Genomic DNA, 23,065 nt, shown 5'->3' on the forward strand with positions numbered 1-23,065 from the left:
CGCACACCAGCTCGGATCACGTGGAGCGAAAGCTTGCGCTGCAGAGCTCAGGGATCCTGGGCTCAATCCCCACCCCTGCCCGCCTCGATCTGGATGAGCATCGTACCGGCGTGTAGTCGTGTATCACAACTGCGTGGTGGACGTTAAGGACCCCAGGCTAGCAATTTTACCGCACTGGCTAAATTGCTCATTTAGAGCTGAGACACCAGACACCCACTCAGGCAGACTAACTTTCGGCTGTATAAACATAAACACAATAATTTGTTTGTTTGTTGTTGCATATCATATTGGCAGGTGTTCATCTTTGCTTTCAGGGAGTTTAACATTCGTTGCTTTACACGCTAGGGACTCATTAAATAACAATGCGATACAACTTTTAGCGTACGGTGCCTTTGCAAGTAAATGTCAGGAAGTAAAAAACTCTCGCATGCAGGTTCCTTGTCGGGACGTGTTAAGCCCAAATATTTCCCCAATAAGTTAACTGATAGGATAATGGAAAGTGTGCTTTCTCACACCGGCGTAAAGTGACGTTCAAGTGGTGGCGCCATTGCGAATCTTTTGACCAAGTGTATATGCCCCCTCGTCATGTCAGCATTCTGAACCTCACTATGTATCATTGACAAAAAAGCGAGTTTTCAAAGAGAAACATTTGCGTGCGTTGAAGAAATAATTAATGTATCAAACGCTTTACACCGACCCTCATGGTCTCAGTCTAGGTCTTAAACCTGAGTCCGGGATGCGTTTGAGACCCCTGTTCGTACACATTTCCTTTGCTTATCAACTAGCTGGAAAATACCGAATCAGCGGGCTATGAACGTGTCTGATATTCTGCACAAGAAAGCTACTTGTCATCCTCAAAACGTCTTTCCTAGCCCAATGGGCAAAAAGCTGGCGACACGCAGATGGCGATTTGTGAACTATTCTACAAAGGTTGTACCGATGAAAATACCTCGCGATCGAAGCCATGCTTGTTGACTCAACACTAGCACACCAAACTGGGAGAGTGCTGCAGGTGCCTCTCGCTTGTTTTCTAGCGGAGGGAGGCAGCCTCAAGGTCAAGACCGCTGTACATCGACGACGCGATCGAGAGAGGATATTGCTAATCATCCACGGCTAGTAGCGTTGTCCGTCAAACAACTTCCCTGTATGAGCGCTGCTAGAAAGCGCGCGCCGTTCGGACAAACAATCAAACAACATGGCGTGCGTCCGAATGCCCGTTTGGATTCTCCTGCTTTCGGTCTCCATGTGCCACTCGGCGGCTGTCGACGGACGTAGAGGTGTGTGCTTGATACCGAGAATTTTTATGGAAATTCCGTTATACGTTAATTACTAAGGAACGTGACGCATTACTCAATATTCTCAGATTTGCGAAAAGAATGTAAGCAAATTCTCTTAGGATCTTCGAGGACCAGTGAAAGCCATCTTTGCGTTGGTTTTGCCAGGCTTTGTATACATTGTTTTTCAGATCAGTGTTGTGGTGATTATAATTAATAACAAAGTAGCGTTGTTTGTTAGAACATCAAAAAATTAACCAGCTACTGACATTCGATTCCTTCCGGCAAAATTAACGAAATACCGTTACCGTTACTTTAAAAAAAATGTTCAACTTTGATTTGCGTTAGATTACACTTTAGTATTTAGTGGCCGCGGTTCCGAACTTCAGCGGAAAGTAATTTATGACACAGCGCCGCTCTCTTAATATTTTTATCCTCCTTTGTAGAATGTGTAGAATACGACGATGGCGCGTTGCCCCCTCGATGAAACCTACAATGTGACTAATTTCAAACAAAATTAACGGGTACCTTTATATGACAGACTATATCGTAAAAAAGGCGACGAAATTACTTTACAAGTGAGTCATTTCCGATCCTAACCTGTACGTTATAGGGCGTTACTCAAACATCCGAGGCCGCTCTCACGCAGCGCGAATACGCCATGCAAAAGCCTGTCTGGAGACACTAGAGAGCTCTGGGGAACCGTTTTTGCACTTCCGATACGGCGCCATGGGCCCTCCAATACGCACTGCGCATGCGCGAAACTTCCTCTGTGGCGCATGCGCAGTTCGCACAGGAGGGCCCATCGTACCATATCGGATGTGCAAAGGCAGTTTTCTAGATGTCAGAGGCGCGTTTCTTGCTTATGTGACCGTCCCGCCATATTGGCCTTGTAAAAACTGTCTCGCAGACGAGTTCGAAGTACGCGTACGTAGAAATCAAACACGCTTCGAAAATGCTCAATGTCTGTTCGGAAATACTTTGGTCATCGTGCATGCAGCGAACATCATGGCTCTCGTACGATGTACGAGAAGTATGACTGTGACCTAAGGCTTTACAAGGGACGTGGCTACATTTAACGCGTTGCGTTCAACGCTATTCGGCGTTTGTACAATTGGTGGGTGCGTACCGCAAGCACACCGCGGCAACGAAACTCCGCAACAGTCACACTTTTCTAGTGTTGCTTTATGGCGTTCATTTTTCGTTTTGTTTTATTCATTTCTTTTTTTCTTGGCGACCTGCAGTAAAGCGTGACTCGTGTCGTGCTAGGCACCTGAGCCGGGCCGAGATGGTGGACGGCCGCTGCATGCCAGTCCAGGAATGCATCCAGTCCCTGAAGGACGTGGGCAGGCTCAGGTCTCCCATATACTGCGGACTTCGCGGTTTACGGCCCATCGTGTGCTGCCCTCAACCCGAAGAGCCCACGACGACTACCGCCACCGTCACGACAACTACAGACACAACGAGTACGTCACCGACTTCAGCGCAGTTAATGATGGGTAAGTCAAGCTTCTGTTCAGTGGCTTGTAGCTAAAAAATATCCCTGTTTCTGCGTGAAGAACTTTATCGCAATTATTTTACTAGAGTGCGACACGCGTTGTAGAATGAAGTAAAGCGTGAACCCAAAATTTTATAAGGCCCGCTTCAGACGGGCAATTTCACCCAGCAACATGACATCGCAACGCCAACAACACGGACCGCACGCGTTCACACGCACCAACCGAATTCTAAACCTCGCCATTATCATCATTGAATTTGCCTTTTTTGTACTATTTAGACGCACAGCTACGCGTTAAAAACGTGTTTTAATATCTTCGAACTGCGTTGAGGTTTGTTTCCAAGAAACGATCCATTTCAAACCAGAACCACGTCTTCAGCGGTCATCATCACCACCACAGAAGTGTTACGTGAAAATATCGCGTCCCTGATTGGCTGCTGCCGCTTCAAACGTCTCCGAGTTGTTCGAGTTGCTCGTCCGTTTCGAGCGGGACCCGTTCTTAGCGATTCGTGTCGATCTAGGGAAGGCTAGGAAACAACCTGCCAGCAACCTCAAATTTCCTGGAAACGCTGCCCCGCCTGAAGCGGGCTTAAGCCGTTATATAATTAACCCCTAACAAAACTAAACCTTCTTAATTATGACGATTCCTTTTTTCATTTGATCTCGCATTACAAGTCACTTTCGCGTTAGTGAAGCGTAGTGAAATCAATGACACAGTATTTAGGAATATACCATTTCTTAGCAAGCATATAGAGGCAGGAAACTTCATTCAATGTCAACGGATACCCAGGTACTACCAGGTATCTGATAGAAGGTGGTCGGTGCTGGTGCAAGATCTACCCGTAAATTGGGGTCATACATAACAGACCCTTATTTTTTTTAATATACAGCGGCATACAGAAGTGGGCCATAATTAAGGGTGTGGGTACATAGAAGCCTGAGCCTTCTTGGCATTCCATATGATAGTCTTCTTGCGACTGAAGTAATCAGACGTCTCTAAAACCGTCAAGCTCTGTAAAGGTCACAATTTTATGTGACTGAAAGTTCCCTTCGATGAGTGCCGAAGAAAAAGAAAACTAAACATGTCATATTATCTCGTTTTAGTTTGTATTGTTTCACTGCCATAGTGTGACTTAATCTTGAACAACCGGTTGTAGAAAGTTCTCTCTCTCTCTATATATATATATAGAAAGTGAGAGAGAATGGAAGCGTACTGAGGGACATGTCACTCCTTGAGGTCACGTGACCTCGGGGGGGGGGGGGGGGGGGGGGGAGAATGTCGTGTGACGCCAGGGGGGTCACGTGACCTGGGGGGGGGGGGGTCGCGTGACCTTGGGGAAGGGGGCGCTTTTTTGAGCGCCCCTAAGGGGTGCGCTCTAAAAAAGAAGCCGTGAAAGCTACACTTCTTCGGTTTGTTCAGGTGAGTTATACGGCCAGGGGGACATAGGCAGGTAGGAACGTTTATTTCACTTTTTTTCATTAGGAAATGCTGCGGTGAAAGGGTTTAGGGTACAAGAGCGGGGGACAGGGGGCCTTCATTCTTATTTGTTGGCCCGGTTGGTGTGACGGCGTCAGAGGATAGATGTGCGGTAGGTTTAGGCTTTGTCTTTTGTCTGGGCTCAGTGGTGGAGAGCTGAGTGCCTTGAAGCCACGTGCCGACAGGAGAGCTGCAGGGTCCTGGATGTACGCGAGCAGCGTTCGCCAGAGCTCGATAGCGGTCACTCGAGGAAGGAGGGGTCCGGGCATGCCCAGGCATGCAGCGAGGTACGCATGGAACTCTGCTGGATGGTAGCCAGGGCGCGGGTGCGGGGCTTCGAATATACACAAGGCTGGGGCTAAATAAGAGACGAAAAAATCTCGCGCGTGCCTTGACACAACCGCTAGCCTTGTACTGCTCCACGGGTGGTAACTTTATTGCGTTACTGGGCTTCTCACGCGCTCAGACTCTTTCTGAAATTGACTGATGTAGTGTGTTCTCGATAACGGTCAGCAATTTTCTAATTGGGACCATATGTATATTTTCACTAATTAAAAGTTAGCTAACGAAGTTTAGCAAATTAGCCGAGTGATCGTTATGATTAGCCCCATATACTTTGTCCCCCTGCCGTACAATTCACCTGGACAAACGACATGTGTAGATTTCACAACTTTTTTGAAACGAATTGGTTAAGTTTAAAAAAAACACCACTCCATAAATATATATATATATATAACGAAGTGAAAAACTCGCGGTGAAAAGCAACAAAAAGCGGAAGTTTAATCAACAGTTCCACCGAGAGACTCGGATTCGTCAGGAGATGACTTACATTTGACTTCGTTATATATACGCCTTCGGCCCCTTGGCTCCAATGCCACCATGCGCACTATATATATATATATATGTATATATATGGAAGAAAACGCGCCTGAGACGGTTGTTGGAGTTTTTAAAACATATTACATATTATTGGTAAAGTTGGCCGACGTTTCGGCCTGAGCCAGACCTTTTTCGAGAGCCTCGAATATATATATAGAGAGAGTGATATATATATATATATATATATATATATATATCACTCTCAACATAAAATATCTTATTTTTAAAAGAATGCAGTTTCTAAGAACGGTATGCACTGTCTTTAAATCGACACGCTTGAAATTTAGAGACGGACGTTTTTGCTAATATTTTGCCCATCACCATAGGCCCTTAGGTGAGGGAAAGAAATCTTACTTTTCACCCCTACGTGAACTGTCGCCACTGGCGGAAAAAAAGCGCATCGATTACGACTTGATGTCGCCAATATACAGATATTTATTCACTGAATCGGAAAGGAAACTCATCAAAAAGCCCAGTATTCGTCTTTCTCCTAAAGCATTTGTACATATTTTGTGATTGTGAAATATGCGACAAAGAAAGAAGGCTACGGGTAATAGATTTAGAATGACCAAATGTCAGAATAGTGTTTTCTCAACAAGGTACTCGACGCCTGGTATGCACCATAGGAAAAACATACTTGGGCCACCAGATTGCTTTTTTGTTTCTTTGAGGAGCACAACTCGGTTTCTGTCAAATGATGATGACTTCTTCCAACTCACCAGACCAGTGTGTGTACTGTCTCCCTTTGTACCTTCCTCTCTATTTCTTACCCTCCCTGAGCGTAGTAGTACCTGTACGAACCTGCCCGATAGAGACCCAGGTAGTTAAATTCATTCACCTTTGATAGGATATGCTCAATAAGATGGCAGAAGAATGAAAGTTGCTTCTTTTTGTTAGCATTTTTGTTAGCAACTGAGTTGTTGTGGAAAATCCTTTTCTAAAGCCATGTTGACAACTAGATAGTACGTCATATGTTGAACAATTTCGGAAATATGTTTATTTATAATGTGTTCAAGGAGTTTGCAGACGGAACAAGTTAACGATATAGGTTTGTAGTTAGCCAGTACTTGTTTATCTCCAGTTTTATGTAGGTGTTTAATTCTGGCCATCTTTCAATCGGTCTGCAATTCGCGTTCTTATAATAATCTTTTGAATATAATGATTAAGTACTTGGCGATAAGCTCTGCATATCGTTTCAAAAACGCGTTTGGCAATCCAGCTGGACCACTAGACTTCCGTGGATATAGATTCAAGAGCTAGTTACTAATTCCGTTTTCATTCAAATGCACATTTTTAAAAGGTGGTAGATGGTGAAGTTGGTATTTTTGACTAGAGTCCCTATTCTTCGCTTCATGTCTATTTCTAGCCAGGCAGAGGGCTGCCGTACGTTTACCTTCAACTTGGTATAAGGGGGTATACTTCTAACATCACGTGTAAACACTGACTTAAAGTTTAAGCTGAAAAGATTGGGATTTTTTTTTTTTTTTTGGGGGGGGGGGGGGGGGGGGGAGGGTTCTGTTTCAAGAGCACCGTCGGCCATAAACGTGCTGGCGTTTGTTGTGGTTCAGAAGATGTATCTCAAAAACTTTCTAGGTGACGAAACCATAAAGTTGGCAAGAAGGACAATGTAAAACATATGTTTATCTGCCCTTATTTTTTTTTCTTTTAGCTTACTGGAAAGATCTACAAATTTATCTTTTAAAGTGTGATTTGTATCTTTTTCACACTTAGTTTTTAATCGCCTTAGTTAGCGGTTTAACTGAAGGAACTAACAAGATATCTGCTAGAGGCCGCTGCCGTTGCTATCAGCAGTACGCGTAGTACTGACGTCACCGGGCGCTCTATAAGAAGAGCATCGTCATACGCGCAGCCAGATCGCTGCCGGCCTCTGCGGAATAAAGCTGTTCGCAGTCCTTCCATAGAGTAATATGGTAAACGTAAAGAGAGGACACTGAAGCCGATTCGCGGCCCAGATAGTGCGTTTCATACCCTCCGCTACGTGGCGCTTTTCTGTAATTTGGTTAATATTAATTAGAGCTCTGTCTCCGAAAAGTATTTATTTTTTTAATTGTTATGCTTTACAGTTATTTAAAGTACTTAAAACGACTAAATAGTGTTTATCAAATACGTCACAAAAACCACGTGATGAATGGCGCCTGCCATGGCCTGCCTGCCTCGCCTGCCTGCACGCCGTCGCCTCTGCTCGTCCCTGCGTCGTTCGTCTGTGCCGTGCGTGTCCTCCATCCTTGCTTTCTGCTGTATCATGTTCGGTCGACTTTGCATCAATCAAGGTGACGCATGACCGCCCGCGTGCTCGCATGCTCGGCGTGAATTCGTGGAGCCGATCGGTTCGAGCTTCTCGCGCTGTTGTTTCTGCCGAGCAGTCTGGCTGCACTTGAACGTGTGTGCATGTTGATTTTCGATAAGATTGTTTTAAAAAAAGAATATAACTTACGACCCTGCACACGACATTGTCCATGGGTTCACAGATGACGGTGTTGAACGACCCTCTAACATTGCAGATAGAGCCTTGGTCGTTATGCTGTCTGAAATTTCCAGGAGGTGCGTTTAGCCCCTTGCATACACTGTTGTGCGCACTTCAACAACGTCTTTTGTTTAACGCAGTCTCCTCATTTCTCTCATTCGGGAGCTTAAAGGGGCGGTGCAACGATATTCAATTGGAATGTTTTTCAGTTTACACGAGCTTACTGGCACTAGTGAAACTCAAGGATACTCGCACGTAACGCCACTGACCAAGTAACTCCTTTGTTGCGCTGTAATTTCGAGGACAAAACCGAGTGTTTTCATTCAATCTCTCCTTCGAAAAACCTGATGACGTAGCTGGGCGGTAGCAGTACCGCCCTGTGACGATATTTGTATACGGTTCATAGATTGGACCCGAGCATGGCGTAGACACTCGATTTGGGCTCGTGATAATCAACAGCTCGAGAAACATTCGGGGAGTGTCCTGTGTCCAATCGCTGCAATGACGACAACAGCCGAACCATAACATTGTCTGGAACTCAGCGCGTGTCCTGTGTCATGCCAACTCCAGCGCATGGCTATGATCAACATTGGCGGCATATAATCGGCTCCAGATCACGGGGCCGCTTGTTCTGGCTGCGAGTTGAGGGGGTGAACTCTGCTTGTTTTTCTTTATTTTTTTTCTGCGACTTCGATTGCGTGTGGTGAAAACGAACGGGTATTTCACAGATCATTAACGTCAGGGATTCGTCCTAGGCGGTATTCGAGTAAAATACAAATATCAGTGTATCGCCCCTTAAAGACTGTTGGCTTCACAGTAAAGGCTGTGGCCTGTGGTTAGGGAGCTTCAAACGTAAGCTTGGTGTGTGTGATGATAAGCCATTTTTTTTTTAAATTGACAACGAACACGTTTACTTTGTCTTTGATGTTCCGCACCTTCCCAAAACACCCAAGAGCAATCTCCAAGCCCACAAACTTTGCATTGGAAATGAGGTCATTGAGTGGTCTTCTATTGTGAACTTTATTGTTCTATTCATGAGATGAGCTTGCAATTGGCTCCAAAACTTACTGAGAGACACATTTTTTCAAGAACCTTTTTGTAACATGGAAAAAAATTGTGCCACACAGGTACTGAGTGCCTCACTCTTTCTTGTAATCATATCCGTTGTTTATGCTAAGGATCTTCCTGAGGCAGTCATGGCTACAGCCTATTTCTGTGATAGGATGTGCATACTTTTTGGTTGTCTAAATAGCTAAAAAATTCAAGACGACAGGGCAGAAGTTGCGTCATGCCATTCTGAAGGAAGAATCTGAAATACTTGATTTTCTCCACTAGTAACTCGGATGGATTTCAGCATAGCAGTTCCAAAGTAGGAGGCAGCCATAAGCCACCTTTGGGTGGCAAGTTGCTACAAAAAGTGTCCTCATGCTCTGGGATGAGCTTGCAAGCAGCCATGACTTTAAGTTCTTACTTACACGACGCCTGCAGCGAGACACACTTGAGAACGTTTTTGGAGCTATATACGACAAATGCTGGGCTGCTACACAAACCCAAATGTGCATCAGTTTACCTCAGGACTAAAACACCTCCGGATAAAGAAACTGTTCAAACTGTCGGACAATGAAAACGTAGAGGATGACAAGGCTGACCTCCTAAAGGAGTTGCAAATAGCTTCGCACCATGAAAGTTTAATTTCAGACATTGTGGAATCTCTTCCAATTGATAACTTCCCGCCACTAGAGGATACTTCTGAGCTGGCATCAGACATCAGGTCTAACATAATTGATGACTCGTCCACTTTTTTATTACGTTTGGGGCTATTTGATCAAGCTTTTGCTTAAACAGACAACTTACAGCTGTGGCTGTTCTCAGCTGCTATCGGATGAGTCTAAGAACTTGACCAGGCCTCACCAGTACTGTCTTGTTCCTGAAGCATACCACGTGCCTGGAAAATTCTTCGGGAACTTAGTAGTACCATCACAAGCTGCCTTTCATTTCATTCAGCAACTAGACAATCACTTTCTTCCCATAATAGAGAGTGTGCCACATGTTCGAGGAGTGTGTGCCGCCTTGTATAGCACACTTTGAGGTCTGGGTGGTTTTCGCCTTTGCCCAGAGGAGCACCACAAAGGGTTTTTAAAATTGTTCTGCAGACTACGCTTGTGTTGACATGTTTGATTGCTTAACTGGAATTTGGACGAAGTTCGGTTGCACTCTTCAGTTGCTAGTGAGAACGAGACAGGTTTAACTGTTAATAGTGTATTAACAGAGGCGGTTGCCAAACCAAAAACAAAAAGTGCTTATTAAGTGGGCAGTGCAGTTGCTCTCAAAATATTTGTTTCCCCTTTTCCCGGCGAATGTGTATCATGGCTCCCTAACAAAAATATTTCTCCACTTTCTACAAAATTTCTATAGAAAATAGTGTATAGAGGCTAAAAATATTTGAAAGAAAATGTATCCACTTTTGTATCCACTATCCATAGTTCTTCAGCCACTTTTTTTTGAAGCCATATTTCTTTTCTGAACAATTTCGGGGAATGTTTAGAACGTTGAATCTTGTCAGATTTTGAATATAGTTTTTATTGTTTGGTAATGGCTCGCCCGCAGTGAGTTTGAGGCTATGCAAATTGGTGCTTTTTTTATTTTCCGGAAATCGCGAATTTGTACTATCCGGTCTGTGCTTCGCACTGTTATTATACTCTTATGACTGGTAATGATAGCGATGTCTTATTTATTTTTGCACTTACTTCCCGTACCCGAGTCGGCGTGAAAGTGAATGTATCATACAGCATGTTGTCCGTGGAAAGGTTTTGTCAACTTGGTTCCGCTAAGAATCTGTTACGAAGTGTACGACATGCCGAAGTCCTTCATATTCGTTTATTTTTGTGAGTATCGATCTCTTTCGTATAAAACATACAGAGCTTCTGAAGTAAATCATGTATACATGAATATGGTCCAATAAAATGTGTTCGAACCACTTACTGTTGTTGACCCCAAAATGCTCCACTAGCCAGGAGTCAATGCGGCGATTGTGTAACCTCAATGCTTTACAATAGAAAAAGAACAAGAAATATATATACTTCTGCTTTGTGAAGTAAGTTGAACTATTCTTTGACACATTTTGCACGGACTCTATCGTAAGAAATAAAGCAAAAGTGCGTCAGTATTAAAAAAAAAAAGAAAAACAGCGGCTTCGGGAGTCAAGGAGCTCCCAAGAGCCGAGCGAAGCGGGGAGGAAAGAGAGAGAGAAGGGTACCGGAAAACCAGAGCAGAAACGCCCAAACCGAAACCGAAACTAACTTGACCGGAAACGGAATCAGATTATACTTAATACCGCCTGCTAGGAGCGCTAGCTGTCACTGGTCTATCTAGGCCGCTGGGGCCTATGGCAGTGTCCGCTCTTTACCTTGTGTATATTACTCTATGGTCCTTCCTTCGTCTGGCCACCCGTTGCATTGCAGACATAACAACTGGCGACGAAGATGGGGGCAACAAAGCCAAGACGAAGGTAAGAAGCTTTGAAGCTGCGACCAAACAGACAGCGAAGCATCACCGCATGCCGCTGGGTACTCGGCGACAGCAAGCTTCTCAAGATGGCATCCTCCAGTCATATCGGCCAAGTAGAAGCCTTCGATGAAACTGTGAGTGACTGGCAGTCTTATGAAGAAAGGTTGACGTCCCTTTTTCTTATCAACAAAATACCTGACGACCTCAAGGTGCATGCTTTTTAAGCGTTATTGGGCCTAAAACGTACAGTCTTTTGAAGTCTTTGACAGCACCTGCCAAACCGTCAGAAAACACGCTGGAGCAACTAACCCAATTGCTGCGAAACCAGCTGTCACCGAGAGTATCAGTGATTGGAGAGCGAGCGAAATTCCATCGCCGTAGTCAGTTGGAACATGAAAGTATCGCACAATATGTAGCGGAGCTCAGGAAGCTCTCTCAAACCTGTGAATTTGGCGGTTTCCTAGATGATTCGCTGAGAGATCGGTTCGTGTGCGGTTTGTTCCGTGCGGACATGCAGCGGTATTTGTTTGCAGAGGATAAAACGTTAACATTTAAAAAAAATCCGTTGAACGCGCACTCGCGTTAGAAGAAGCCAAAAAGAATGTTCAGGAAGCGCACGCAAAAGAAAGGAGCGATGACTTGCACAAGATGAGCATCGAAGATTCCGCGAAAAGAAGAAAGCAGTCGTTCGCGTGTTATCGCTGTGGCTCTGATAAGCATTTCGCCCGGGCGTGTCCGCACATTGCAGATAAGTGCATGAATTACGTCAAGAAGGGTCACATTCAGCGTGCATGTCGGAGCGCCCAGAAGAAAGCTGTTGGCGGAAAGAAGTGGGTCCGGTCTCTTCAAAGCGACGACACATTCAACGTCAAGATGTTGTCACCGCAAAGCCGGCGTCCCATCACCGTCGACGTGGAAGTCCAAGGAACCTCCTTGAGCCTGGAATTGGACACGGGAGCCACGGTGTCCATAATACCGAAGCAGCAGTTCAAGAAACTTTAGCCTCCTTTGAAGCTTGAACCCACCGAGCTACGTCTCAAGACTTACACCGGGGAAGTCATGCAACCCTGCGGTTTCGTTAAAGCGTCCGTACGGTACAAGGGTAAAGAGGACGTTCTACCCCTCTACGTAGGTGACCACGATGGGCCACCTCTTTTGGGTCGCGAGTGGCTCACACGTCTTCCTCTGGACTGGGACAACATCTGCGGCGTGCACAAGCTGTCGGACTCTCATCGGTCTGATGAAAGCAAGAAGTACGAGGCACGCCTAAAAGAACTTCAAGCCAAGTACAGCCGCATCTTCGACGGCACCCTTGGCAAGATAGAAGGTGAGCGAGCCACTTTAGTTTTGAAAGAGCAACGTCCGAAGTTCCTCAAAGCAAGAAACGTGCCTTACGCACTCCGTTCGGTCGTAGAGGAAGAGTTGCAAAAGCTTGAACAAATAGGCGTCATTACGCAAGTGTCAACCCGCGGGTTTGCTACGCCTATTGTACCGGTAGTTAAAAAGGACGGCACCATACGTGTGTGCGGGGATTACAAAACAACGTTGAACCCTGTCCTAGACACGGAGCAGTACCCTCTGCCCAAACTTGAGGAAATACTAGCTGCGCTCGCCGGAGGCAAGTATTTTTCCAAGCTGGATCTTAGCAGGGCATACCAGCAGGTAGAGAAGTCGGAGGACTCAAAAAAGCTTCTCACACTGAACACGCACAAAGGGCTTTTTGCGTTGAACAGACTCCCTTTCGGAGTAGCGTCTGCGCTCGCGTTGTTCCAGCGCATTATGGACAACATACTTAAAGGACTACCGGGTGTCATATGCTACCTTGACGATATTCTCGTCACGGGAGCAACCACTGAAGAACACCTCAGAAACGTTGAAGCCGTGTTTTGTACACTTCAGCAGAAAGGTGTTCGCGTCAAGTGTGAAAAATGTGAATTTTTCAAGGAAAGCCTGCAGTATCTGGGGCACATTATCAGCGAGACCGGCGTCAAGCCAAGCGAGGAAAACGTTCAAGCGCTGCTGCATGCCCCAGCGCCTACTAACATCGCAGAGTTGCGTTCACTGCTTAGACTGATAAACTACAATGGAAAATTCACGCCACGGCTAGCAACGCTGGCAAAGCCTTTCTACAGGTTACTACAGAAGGATGCTCCCTGGTGCTGGGATCAGAAATGTCAAGATGCCTTCCAAGCCATCAAGGAAGTCTTGTCTTCGACGGAGGTGCTGGCACACTACGACCCGGCACGCCCGCTGCAGCTATCCGGCTATCACGGGTTATTTTGGCATCGTTTTATAGTTCGGACTGGTACATAGTTTTTAATACAGTAATTCACAATGTTCTTAAATCTAAGCCACAGCGTGTTAACATCCGAGGAAGGCTCTGATACTAGCAAAAGAAGCTCAGCAAGCTGTAAATCCCGCGTGTCTAAAATTGAAGTGTAATCAGCTTGAGCAAAATCTATGGGATTTGTTATTTAGTCGCACATTTCCTCATTTCGTTCGATAGCGATAGGAGAACGGTATTGTAATCGCACATTCCTGCAATGCTGCAACATCTTCTCAAGCAGAGAACTTTTTCATAGGGTATCTGATAAAAATGAGATCTAGGATGGACTTTAAGGTATCTTGCACTTTTGTGAAAGATTTAGCTTTTTGTGATAAATCTAGTGTAAAAGCTAAATCTAACAGTTCCTCGTTTTGTTCCAAGTCGATATTCTCCGGAAAATAATTAGGTCAATCTATGTTAGGTAAGTTAAATTCTTCCCATAAAATAACTTGTTTTTGTTATACGCTGTGCAAGATAATTCTTTAAATATTGAAGCATAGAAATAGAGGAGTTCGGCAGCCTATACACACAACTCTCAGTAGATATGTTGTACCATTTACTGTGGCGTTCAAAAAAACTCCTTCGACACCAGCGATATCATTCAAGTTAATAATCGCTAATGTGTTTTTTTTTTTGTCTTTTCGTACAATATTGTAATTTCTCCTTCTCTGGTTTCTCGGTCTTTTTTAATGGCATTAAAGCCGCTAGGAGCAAAGTCACAATCAAAACTGTTGTTATTAAGCCAAGTTTCGGTTAAGCAGACGACATCCGGGAGGGGACAGCATGATATGTTCGAATGCAAGAGAGTTATTTACGACAATTTACGTTGAGAAATTTAAACCCACATGATTATGGTGATATTGGTCATTGATTTCTAATTTCTTTGATAGCGAGCTTTTCGCCCTTTGTTTCATCCCACACGTAGTAGTGCCGCTTATTATAATATATCGTACCGAAGGCTCACTTTCTTATTTTGATCACGCTCAGTTGCTGCGCTGTTCCATCGATTTCTCCTGGCTTCACGAACTCTAAACAAGAAGTCTTCCGTGACATACAGCTTTGAGCCGTTCAGTTTCGCAGAGTTGTTCCAGACCAACAAATTTTCACAAAGATCAAGAAATTTTACAACGACGTTGTATTTTATTTTCCAATTGTCTTCCTATCCTATGAGAACGTTCAATTCCAGGTACAGTCATTCCAAGGCAGGTTTTAAAATTTTTCCTTCGTGATTCGGGTGCTTAGCTTACCTGAAGTTTCTACAGGTAATTCTTCAATGCCGAAGGTGATAAGATTTTTTCTGCGGCCTTTGTTCTCAAGATTGTCAACTTTGGTAAGCAAAAATTTCGCTTGATCTTCAAGAGCGGCCACATTTGCATTGACCGAGCCGAAATGATCGTTAGCTTCATTCATTTTGAGGTTTAGGTTTGTGACGAGAGTATCTAAACGGTTTGCATTGCTTTGATTTCCTTTTGACCTTTGAGTAATTGAAGCATAAGTACTTGATCTGCGGAGCCGAGGATTGATTCAATATCACTTCCTAGCAAAAGAAGTCCCACGAACACACGCGAATATTCAAATAAGCAGAAGCAAACACTTCGTGGACAGGGCAGCAGCATGATAAAACGGTTTTCACTACGAAAGCAGGGAAAATCGTCACAAGGGCCAACCTGCAGTGCAAGAGCATTGCGATTAAGCATGGTAGCCGATGTGCTGCCACGCTGCCCACTGAATATCCAGCCTGTCGTGGTTTCCTTTATAGCCGACGTTTGGAAGGCATCACGTGACATGGCAACCATTCCAGTGCACTAAGCCTTTCACGTCTACTGACGAACAGGGATTAGAATTACCTCTAAAAGATTCTGCAATCGGGTTGTTCCTTGACTTTTCGTACTTGTTTTTCTGGTGTATGTCTTCGAAACCCTGATTCCCCTGACGCAATTTTCCTTGAGATTTCGCAGTAGCGACGTCGCTCGTGCGTCGAAATAAAAGCGAGGTGGAAGCTGTGGTGCTCGACGTCCCAACTAAATAATCGCGAACAAAATCGCACTAGGAGCATCAGGCTTGATACATTTTTTTTTTAGCTAATAAGAGTTGATATTTGCATGTAACGTCATCTCGTGCCAATAGTTTTATCGCGCTGCTCGGAGTTCTAAACTTCAAATTCTGGGTCACGCATTTGCGTCTAAGTATGACCGGCTGCGTTTCAATCTCTCGGGACCGTTTATAACAAATTAATATACTGGCGCCATCCATCGTGCAGTCCTGAAACACGTCCGATTTGCGTTTCTAATTAATAATGCTTATATTGATTTCTAGCATACACAAAACCTTTAATCTAGTTATAGGCGGAGATAAAGTGTTCCAGGGAGGGGAGATTGAATAGCGATTACAATCAAACAGCACTTCGTCATTCATAACCTACACAGCACAGGAAAAAAAAAGTTTTTTAGAGTGTTTAAGCTAGAGATGACGCTGAGCTATTCGATCTAAAACAAAATTCGCAGACTCATAGTTCAAGTTACCTGTTAGATGACGCTAATATGACAGTATGTTCTCTTGCCGTAAAAGTGTATCACTCTCAAACGCAAATGCATGAAGCAGGTTTTAGTCATGAAACCATGGTCCTCTTGCACACGATGTTACTCTCGAACGCACTGCCAAGCAGCGTGTTCGTAAACTACAAAGTCCAACGTCATTAAGCCGCCTGTGGCGTCCCTGCCGATGACACCTTCCGCTATTTTTCTATCCGCATGCACGTAAATGGTTCTTCGGTACCGTCGTCCTGTCAGTTGGTGAAACTCTATGGTGCCTCCAAGAGGAAGTCTCCGTCTGGTGTGTTTGCGTCCTATCTCGCTCGTGTATCCAAAGTGGTCCTGAAGTAGCAACAAATGACGTCACAGAAGCCGGACCGTCATGCTGTCGGGTGTCGCGATATTGGCCGATGGTCGTACAAATGCCGGCGAAAATCACCAGCGAACCCGAATGTCGCTCTCGTCGCGGCGTCCCAACTTCTGACTGCCGCGACTTCCGTGGACTGTTACACTGGAGAGCGACCTGCAGCAGAACAGGCGTCTGCCACATCTAGCACCGCTGCTGGGACGCCGCCAGGATCGCGACCGGTGACAGCGTGGTACTTCTACGACGTCACCGGGCAGACATCGAGGGACCGCTTTTCTTGAACGCTGTAAAGACACCAGTCGGAAACGCGTCTTAGGCACCAGTGTTGGTAAAACGCAGAGGCGAGCAGACGGCTCTCGAGCTGAAGATGTAGAATTGGGGACGTATTTATAGACCTTTCCAAGAAAGAGCGTATGGCCGGTGCCATTTCCAGTGTTCGTGCGTATGGCGCGTGCTTTGCTCGTTTTCCGGAGCGACGCACACGCGCGTGCTGAGCTGTGGAGATCGCACGCTGGGCTGTGGATTTGTAAATATTGGAAAGGTCTATAGGACGCTTCGACCCAAGTTCGCTCTGTTTTATCCCCTCTTTGGAGCCACCAGGCTGCGTCTGCCGAAGAAATTTTACCCACCGACAAGACAACATCTTGAGCGCCAGCTTGTCATAAATTCGAGTGAGGTCCGCTAACTATAAAGATTGAGTACCAGCCGAAACTTCTTTACGTTTCCGACCGCTTTGACTGACGCAGGCCATTGAGACGCGACAGAACTCGAGTGATATGGAAAGCACAATTTACGATCATAGAAATACATCGCGGATATAAGAAGAAAAACAGACGTGTGTCACCCACATGACTTCCGGCGGGAATTTTAAGCCGGAGATAGCGATGCAGCTTGGTATCGTGCAAGCACCCTATTTAATTTGATTTCAGATCCCTGCCAGACAGAGAATGGCCAGCCGGGCATTTGCATGCCGCTCTTCGACTGCAAGGAGCTCGAGGATCAAATGAGCCAGGGCAAGTTCCCTCCCCTCTGCAGTATCCAGAAGCGTGTGCCCTACGCCTGCTGCCCACGCAACGAGACATTATCGCTGGAACCAATTCAGGGGGACGTCATGGCTCGCGCACTCAAGACCTCTGAGCTCGACTACGAGAACGGACTTTGTAAGCATATATTATACGAAGGCTCTCACACCTGCCTTTACTGCTCTCCCTTCGTTCTGTTACCTCCGGATGATTAGTCACTATTTAGTCCGGAGGCATGAGTCGTACTAGTGCATGGGTTGATCGTGACGAGGGAAGCAAGCGCCAGTTTACTATGGCTGCATGATCAATAGAGCAACGTATAAAATCGGATGAATTAAATAATTAAAACTTTAACTAATAGCATGTCAATACACTAATCTATTGAGGTCGGTTAGTTGGTTGAGCACATAATGCATAAATATCATGAAGGGCAGGCGTACATACATTTTTATTTCAAGTTTTTAACATCTTGCAATCTATGTCCACATAAGCCAAGGCTTGTGTGTGAGCCACGGCAGGCATGAAGACAAAAAAAAATTTGAATAGCACTAGTCCCGTCGGCTTCGTGTACTTGTATGTCCTTCGCGGTTTTTAAGTTCAAAAAGACATTACATACAGATCTATCCATATATATCTTTTTTTTTGAGGGGGACCGGTGGCCAAATGGGCTAGCGGCTACTATCTCGAAGCCACGTGGAGCAAAACCTCGCGCTTCCGGACACAGGGACCCTGGGTTCGATTCCTACCCCTGCCCGTTTCGATCTGAATGTGCACCGTACCAGCGTGAGGTCGTGTATCACTACTGCGTGATGAACGTTAAAGCCCTCAGGCTCGCGGGTGCACTGCACTGGCTAGACAAGTCGCTTGTTGAGGCAGACTTAGTTCAGACTGTATAAACATAACGACAACCTTTTTTTTAATTGGGTAGATTTCAGTTTTAATATAAAGCGTTTTAAAGTAGCAACGCATTCCGATGTTATGTGCAACCTTTTCATTTTTGTGTTCCATGTTAAAGTAGTTCAATAAATTTATGAATCAAAAAGTATGATGTATGGAAATGACGATAGTTGTACATCGCGAAAAACAAGTTTAGAAAATAAAACATTCCGCAACGGTGGGAACATAAAATTGAAGCTTCTGATCGAGCCGCTTGTCCCTCATAACTAGTCCCGGTGCCGTCTCTAATGACACGGGTATGTTTCTAGCACATATACATGAGAATGGCAGTCCCAATCCCGTCAGCGTTGCTTGCACTCAAATTGTCTATACAACGAAGTTGGCTGGTTCACTACAGCGGACGGTATGTTTCGCTTGTTTGTTTATTTAGGAAACGTTAGCAGACCAGATTACCTCACTCCCGCCGGCCAGAGCTTTGAAGAAAGAGAGACAGTGTTTATCGGAAGTCGAAGAGGCGAACGACAAAAGCGCATTACCATAAAAAGCATCTTTGGAGCATCAACTCCTTTCACGCTATTCGCCCACCATGAAGCTGGGAACATCGAACGCACCTCTTTATCATGCTATATTACGTAACCTATTATTCAGGGAAACAACGGATGAGTCGCTTAGCTGGGTGCGCATGTACGGGTATGATATTCTTCGCAAAAGTGCTACCGTGGATGCTCACAACGCGTTTTAGGACCTAGTGACCGAAGAGGGCAGCGCAGAGGAGGCGATTAGTGGACTTGTCTATGAGACTCGATGGGACCTCATTGGCACGTTAATAACCTAGTTAAACAGGCGCACTTAACTGCAGTTACGCTTAACCACAGTTGTTACACTATACACACTAAATACACGGACAGCCTTTATCGAAATAAGGTAATCCTCAACTGCTGTTACGCTTCACCATAGTTACACTCCACTGCGGTTAAGGTAATTGTAGTTACGCTTCACCGCAGTTACACTTTATTGCGGTTAGAGGCACCCGCCTAACGCGGGTATAAATGAATCGATCTGACCACCAAGACTCCCATTCCTACGAGATCTTTGAACTTACAAAAACAATGCATTATTTGTAGCTGCAGCTTCTGCAAAACCATGAAACATCACATTAAAAAAAAAAAAAAAAGATTTTGCCTGCAATTCTATTTTCTTGCCAGTTTGGCAAGACTCGCTCTCCTGGATATTTTTTTCATCGCGCACTAGACTGTAATTTCTAGTAAGTGATAACACTGTCTGTGTGGGGCGTTAACCGAAAAAGTGCAACTTTTTGCGTGGTGTCAAATTGGGTCCTGTCTTAGGTCGACATTGTGAATCATAAACAGATTCAAATAAAAGGGAGACATTACAGAAAAAGTTATTTTTATTTTTAGTCTGCGGGAAAACTGCACCTCGCCCTGACGACGAATTGCTTCTCCCTCTTCGTCTTAAGACCATTGGAGGGAGGAACGCAGCCAAAGGTTCCTACCCCTTTGCGGTGAGTTTCCCCGCGTTCGCGGAAATGCATCATTTTTACCTGTGGTTCACATTTCAGTGCTTGTTCCTTAGTCTTCTTTACCGAACGCTCCTGTCGCAAAAGTTTCAAAGCAACCCGCTAGCTAACGGATCCCTAGTTGGCGGGTTCGAATAGCGGTCGTTGTGCCCGCAATCTGACGGAGGCTTATTATGGAATATCGGTTGCCGGGGCGGCAACCGATATTTCGGTTGCACATCAGACGATCCAGAAGCCATTGAAAGTACCCATCAGTCCTTCGTAGAGGCGTGCCAGATGTCGTCCGATGGTTTGGCACGTAAAACCCTAGACTTGTGTTCACTCAATGGTCATCTCTATAGCAAGAAAATATCGGCCTACATGGCAAGGTCACGCGGACCTCATCAAGCCTTGAAGATTTTGAGGGACCTTGACAGAATTGCGTGCGTCTTGAGCACAGTCGAGACACGCTGAGGAAAGTGCTGTATGTTATCGTTATCTGGTAGATAATCCCACAGAACGGTGCTGGTCAATAAATATTGATACTTCGCTCGTTGCCCTTCGTCCATACAAAGTTTCAAAGCCGTGGTCTCGCAACGTCGTACGCTGGAACAAGAAGCCCATTCACACAATAGCATTTAACTAGGAACGCGTTACACTGAGATATAAAGGCGAGTTACCGCACACATCTGTCCTTTGCGCACCGAGTACAAATATACTCCTCGTATTAGACACCCCGCTTCGTACAAGGCGTGGAAATTCCGGCAGGTAACGGTGGTACTTAAACGTAGGTCCCGGCCATACGTTCATAGCAGACATGGTTTACGTTGCCCGAAAAGGTACTCGCTCAAAAAGTAATTAAATTCGTTACTCGTTACCGATTCTCAAGAGGAACGCGTAACTTTACCTCAAAAGTAGCGAGTTACTTTTCTCGTTATTTTGATGACCAAGTACGCAACTGCTTTTGATTCATGGTTTATTGCTTTCTTTACAGTAGTCGTTGCATTTAAGCACACATGTACGTAACGCGTTACCAATAACAAGGTAGACCTACTCAGTTAATTTTATCGGTAGCAAGTAACGTATTTAGTTAGTTTTTCATGAAAGGAACGAGTAACCTATTCGGTTACTTTTAAAGCAAAGTAAAAAGTAACGGTGTTTCGTTACTTCTGAAAAGTAAAGTGTACAACACAGTTTAAACAACCTTGTTTTTCTTCAAACCTTAGTATGCATTTTTTGCGATAAAGTCAGATGGCCAACACGAGAAACAACTAAACAGTATGACAGTAAGGTAACGTTTATTGCTGAACACGTCAGTCGAACTCTACAACTGGGAATGTCCTTCACCCGGCAATCTTCTAGGATTGGGTATAGACCGAATGTAAACCTGGAGGTTGCCAACACAGAAAGGTACAAAACTCATTGTCAACTTTGAACTTTAGAATCGAATAGGACAAAAGAGAGAAGGGAATTCCAGATTCACCAGCTCTTGCTGAAGCAGAACACTGCGGTTCCTTCGAGCACATCGGTAGAACGACTCTTCAGCGTCGCCGGAGATGTATTCTCAAGGAAACTGGGAAACTTAACAGATGAAAACTTCGAGAGGTAGCCACTGTTTAAGTGTAACGACTACTGAAAAGAAAACAATCAACCACAAACCAAAAGCAGTTGCCTATTTGGTCGTCGAAGTAACGAGAAAAGTATTTCGTTACCTTAGATGTAACGCAACGCGTTCCTTTTAAAAATCGGTTACAAGTGACGTATTTAGTTACTTTTTGAGCTAGTGACGGTAAACGTTATTTAGTTACTTTTTGGGGGTAACGTGTACATGTCTGCACTTAAGCAGTAGATCCCTCTCGAAGTTTTCATCAGTTATGTTTCCCCGTTGCCTTGTGGATACATCTCCGGCGACACTGAAGAGTCGTCCTACTCACGCGCTCGAATGATCGGCAGTGCTGTGCTTTAATAAGAGCTGGTGAATCTGGGATTCCCCTCTCGCTTTCGTTCTCCATGCTTTAAAATTCGAAGTTGACACTGGATATTGTGCCTTCCCGCGTTGGCAACCTCCGGGTTTACATTCGCTCTGTACACGATTCAAGAAGGTTCGAGCAACGCACCGTATTATGTTCTCTGGGCGAAGGACATTCCCAGCTGTAGAGTTCGACTGACGTGTTCATTGATAAGCGCTGCTATACTGCCATACGGTTGATATGTGCTTCTGGTCGCCCATCTGGCTGTGTCGGAATAGGCGCGTGTTCAGGTTAGAAGTGAAACGAGGCTGTTTAAACCTTGTACAAGTTACTCCTCAAAAGTAGCGAAAAACTGTCCTCGTTACTTGTCCTTAAAAGTAACTTAGTACACTGAAAGTACGGTTGATGTGATTGTGAGCTGGCCGATATACATGATGACTGAAACCTGACACTGTGGTTCGAAAAGCGGAAAACTCTCGAATGAGGAAGAAAAAGGGGAAGACAACGTTGTCTGTTCCTTTTTCTTCCTCCTCCAAGAGTTTCCCGTTTGTAAAACCACAGTCTCAGGTTTCAATCTCAATGTATAACTGAGTACGTTACCGGAAAAGTAACTAGTTGGAAATAACTCGTTAGAAGTAACGCGTGGCGTGCATGTGTGGTTAACATTCAACCGCGACATCCTGAATGAGCTTATATCTTAAAAGGTGTAATTGTTCGAAGCTGCGTGCTCGGCGTACCAATCAATCCCCCGCATTTCATCCTCGCGCAGAGAGCCTGATCGCGTGTTGTTATAGGGCTGAATGATTCCACGAACACGCAGCACCTCCGCCCTCTCGACTTAGCGGCGGACAAAGGTATATATGTATTCCGTTTCACTTTTAGTTTGACCGTATCCGATGCCCGACCGGATGGAGCAAATCGAGCCCCACCGAAACATTCGTCGACATGGCACACATCGTGTTTTGTGACTATGTTGTCGCTGATTAAATCAACCCCGCACAATGAACGCGCCGGTGATCCTCCGTTTACTCCTTTGTGCGATTAAATCAGCCGGTGATGGTAAGACGACGAAGACCACGAGAAGCGTGACGACGCACTTTCGGCTCTGTTTAATCGGCTCCATCAAATCGCAGCGCCGGCTGCGATCGAACTTAGAGTGCAACCGAGTAAACACACTCGACTCTTACGTCACGCAACTGCGGTGGCGCCGGTGTAGGCATTGCACCTGCGCAGACGCTTTACATCGCGCGAATCTGGTTTCTGCGTTTGGGCACTGACCACAACCGGTGGAGGTTGTGGTCATTGCTTGTTTGTAG

At 45.2% G+C, this 23,065-nt stretch overlaps 1 protein-coding gene across 1 annotated transcript in view; it reads left to right on the top strand.

Annotated features, from left to right (window-relative positions):
- Positions 1-1,195: 1,195 nt before the first annotated feature.
- The window catches only part of LOC115311982 (clotting factor G beta subunit), a 44,056-nt gene continuing 22,186 nt past the window's right edge, over positions 1,196-23,065 (top strand). Inside the window, exons 1-4 of the mRNA XM_029970844.4 lie at positions 1,196-1,277; positions 2,519-2,773; positions 17,274-17,504; positions 19,682-19,785. Coding sequence (XP_029826704.2) covers positions 1,196-1,277; positions 2,519-2,773; positions 17,274-17,504; positions 19,682-19,785 — 672 coding nt within the window. The remainder of the gene's footprint in view (positions 1,278-2,518; positions 2,774-17,273; positions 17,505-19,681; positions 19,786-23,065) is intronic.

This window comes from Ixodes scapularis, unplaced genomic scaffold (assembly GCF_016920785.2).
Source record: "Ixodes scapularis isolate PalLabHiFi unplaced genomic scaffold, ASM1692078v2 PGA_scaffold4__175_contigs__length_147842914, whole genome shotgun sequence".
NCBI classification, from domain to species: Eukaryota; Metazoa; Arthropoda; class Arachnida; order Ixodida; family Ixodidae; genus Ixodes; species Ixodes scapularis.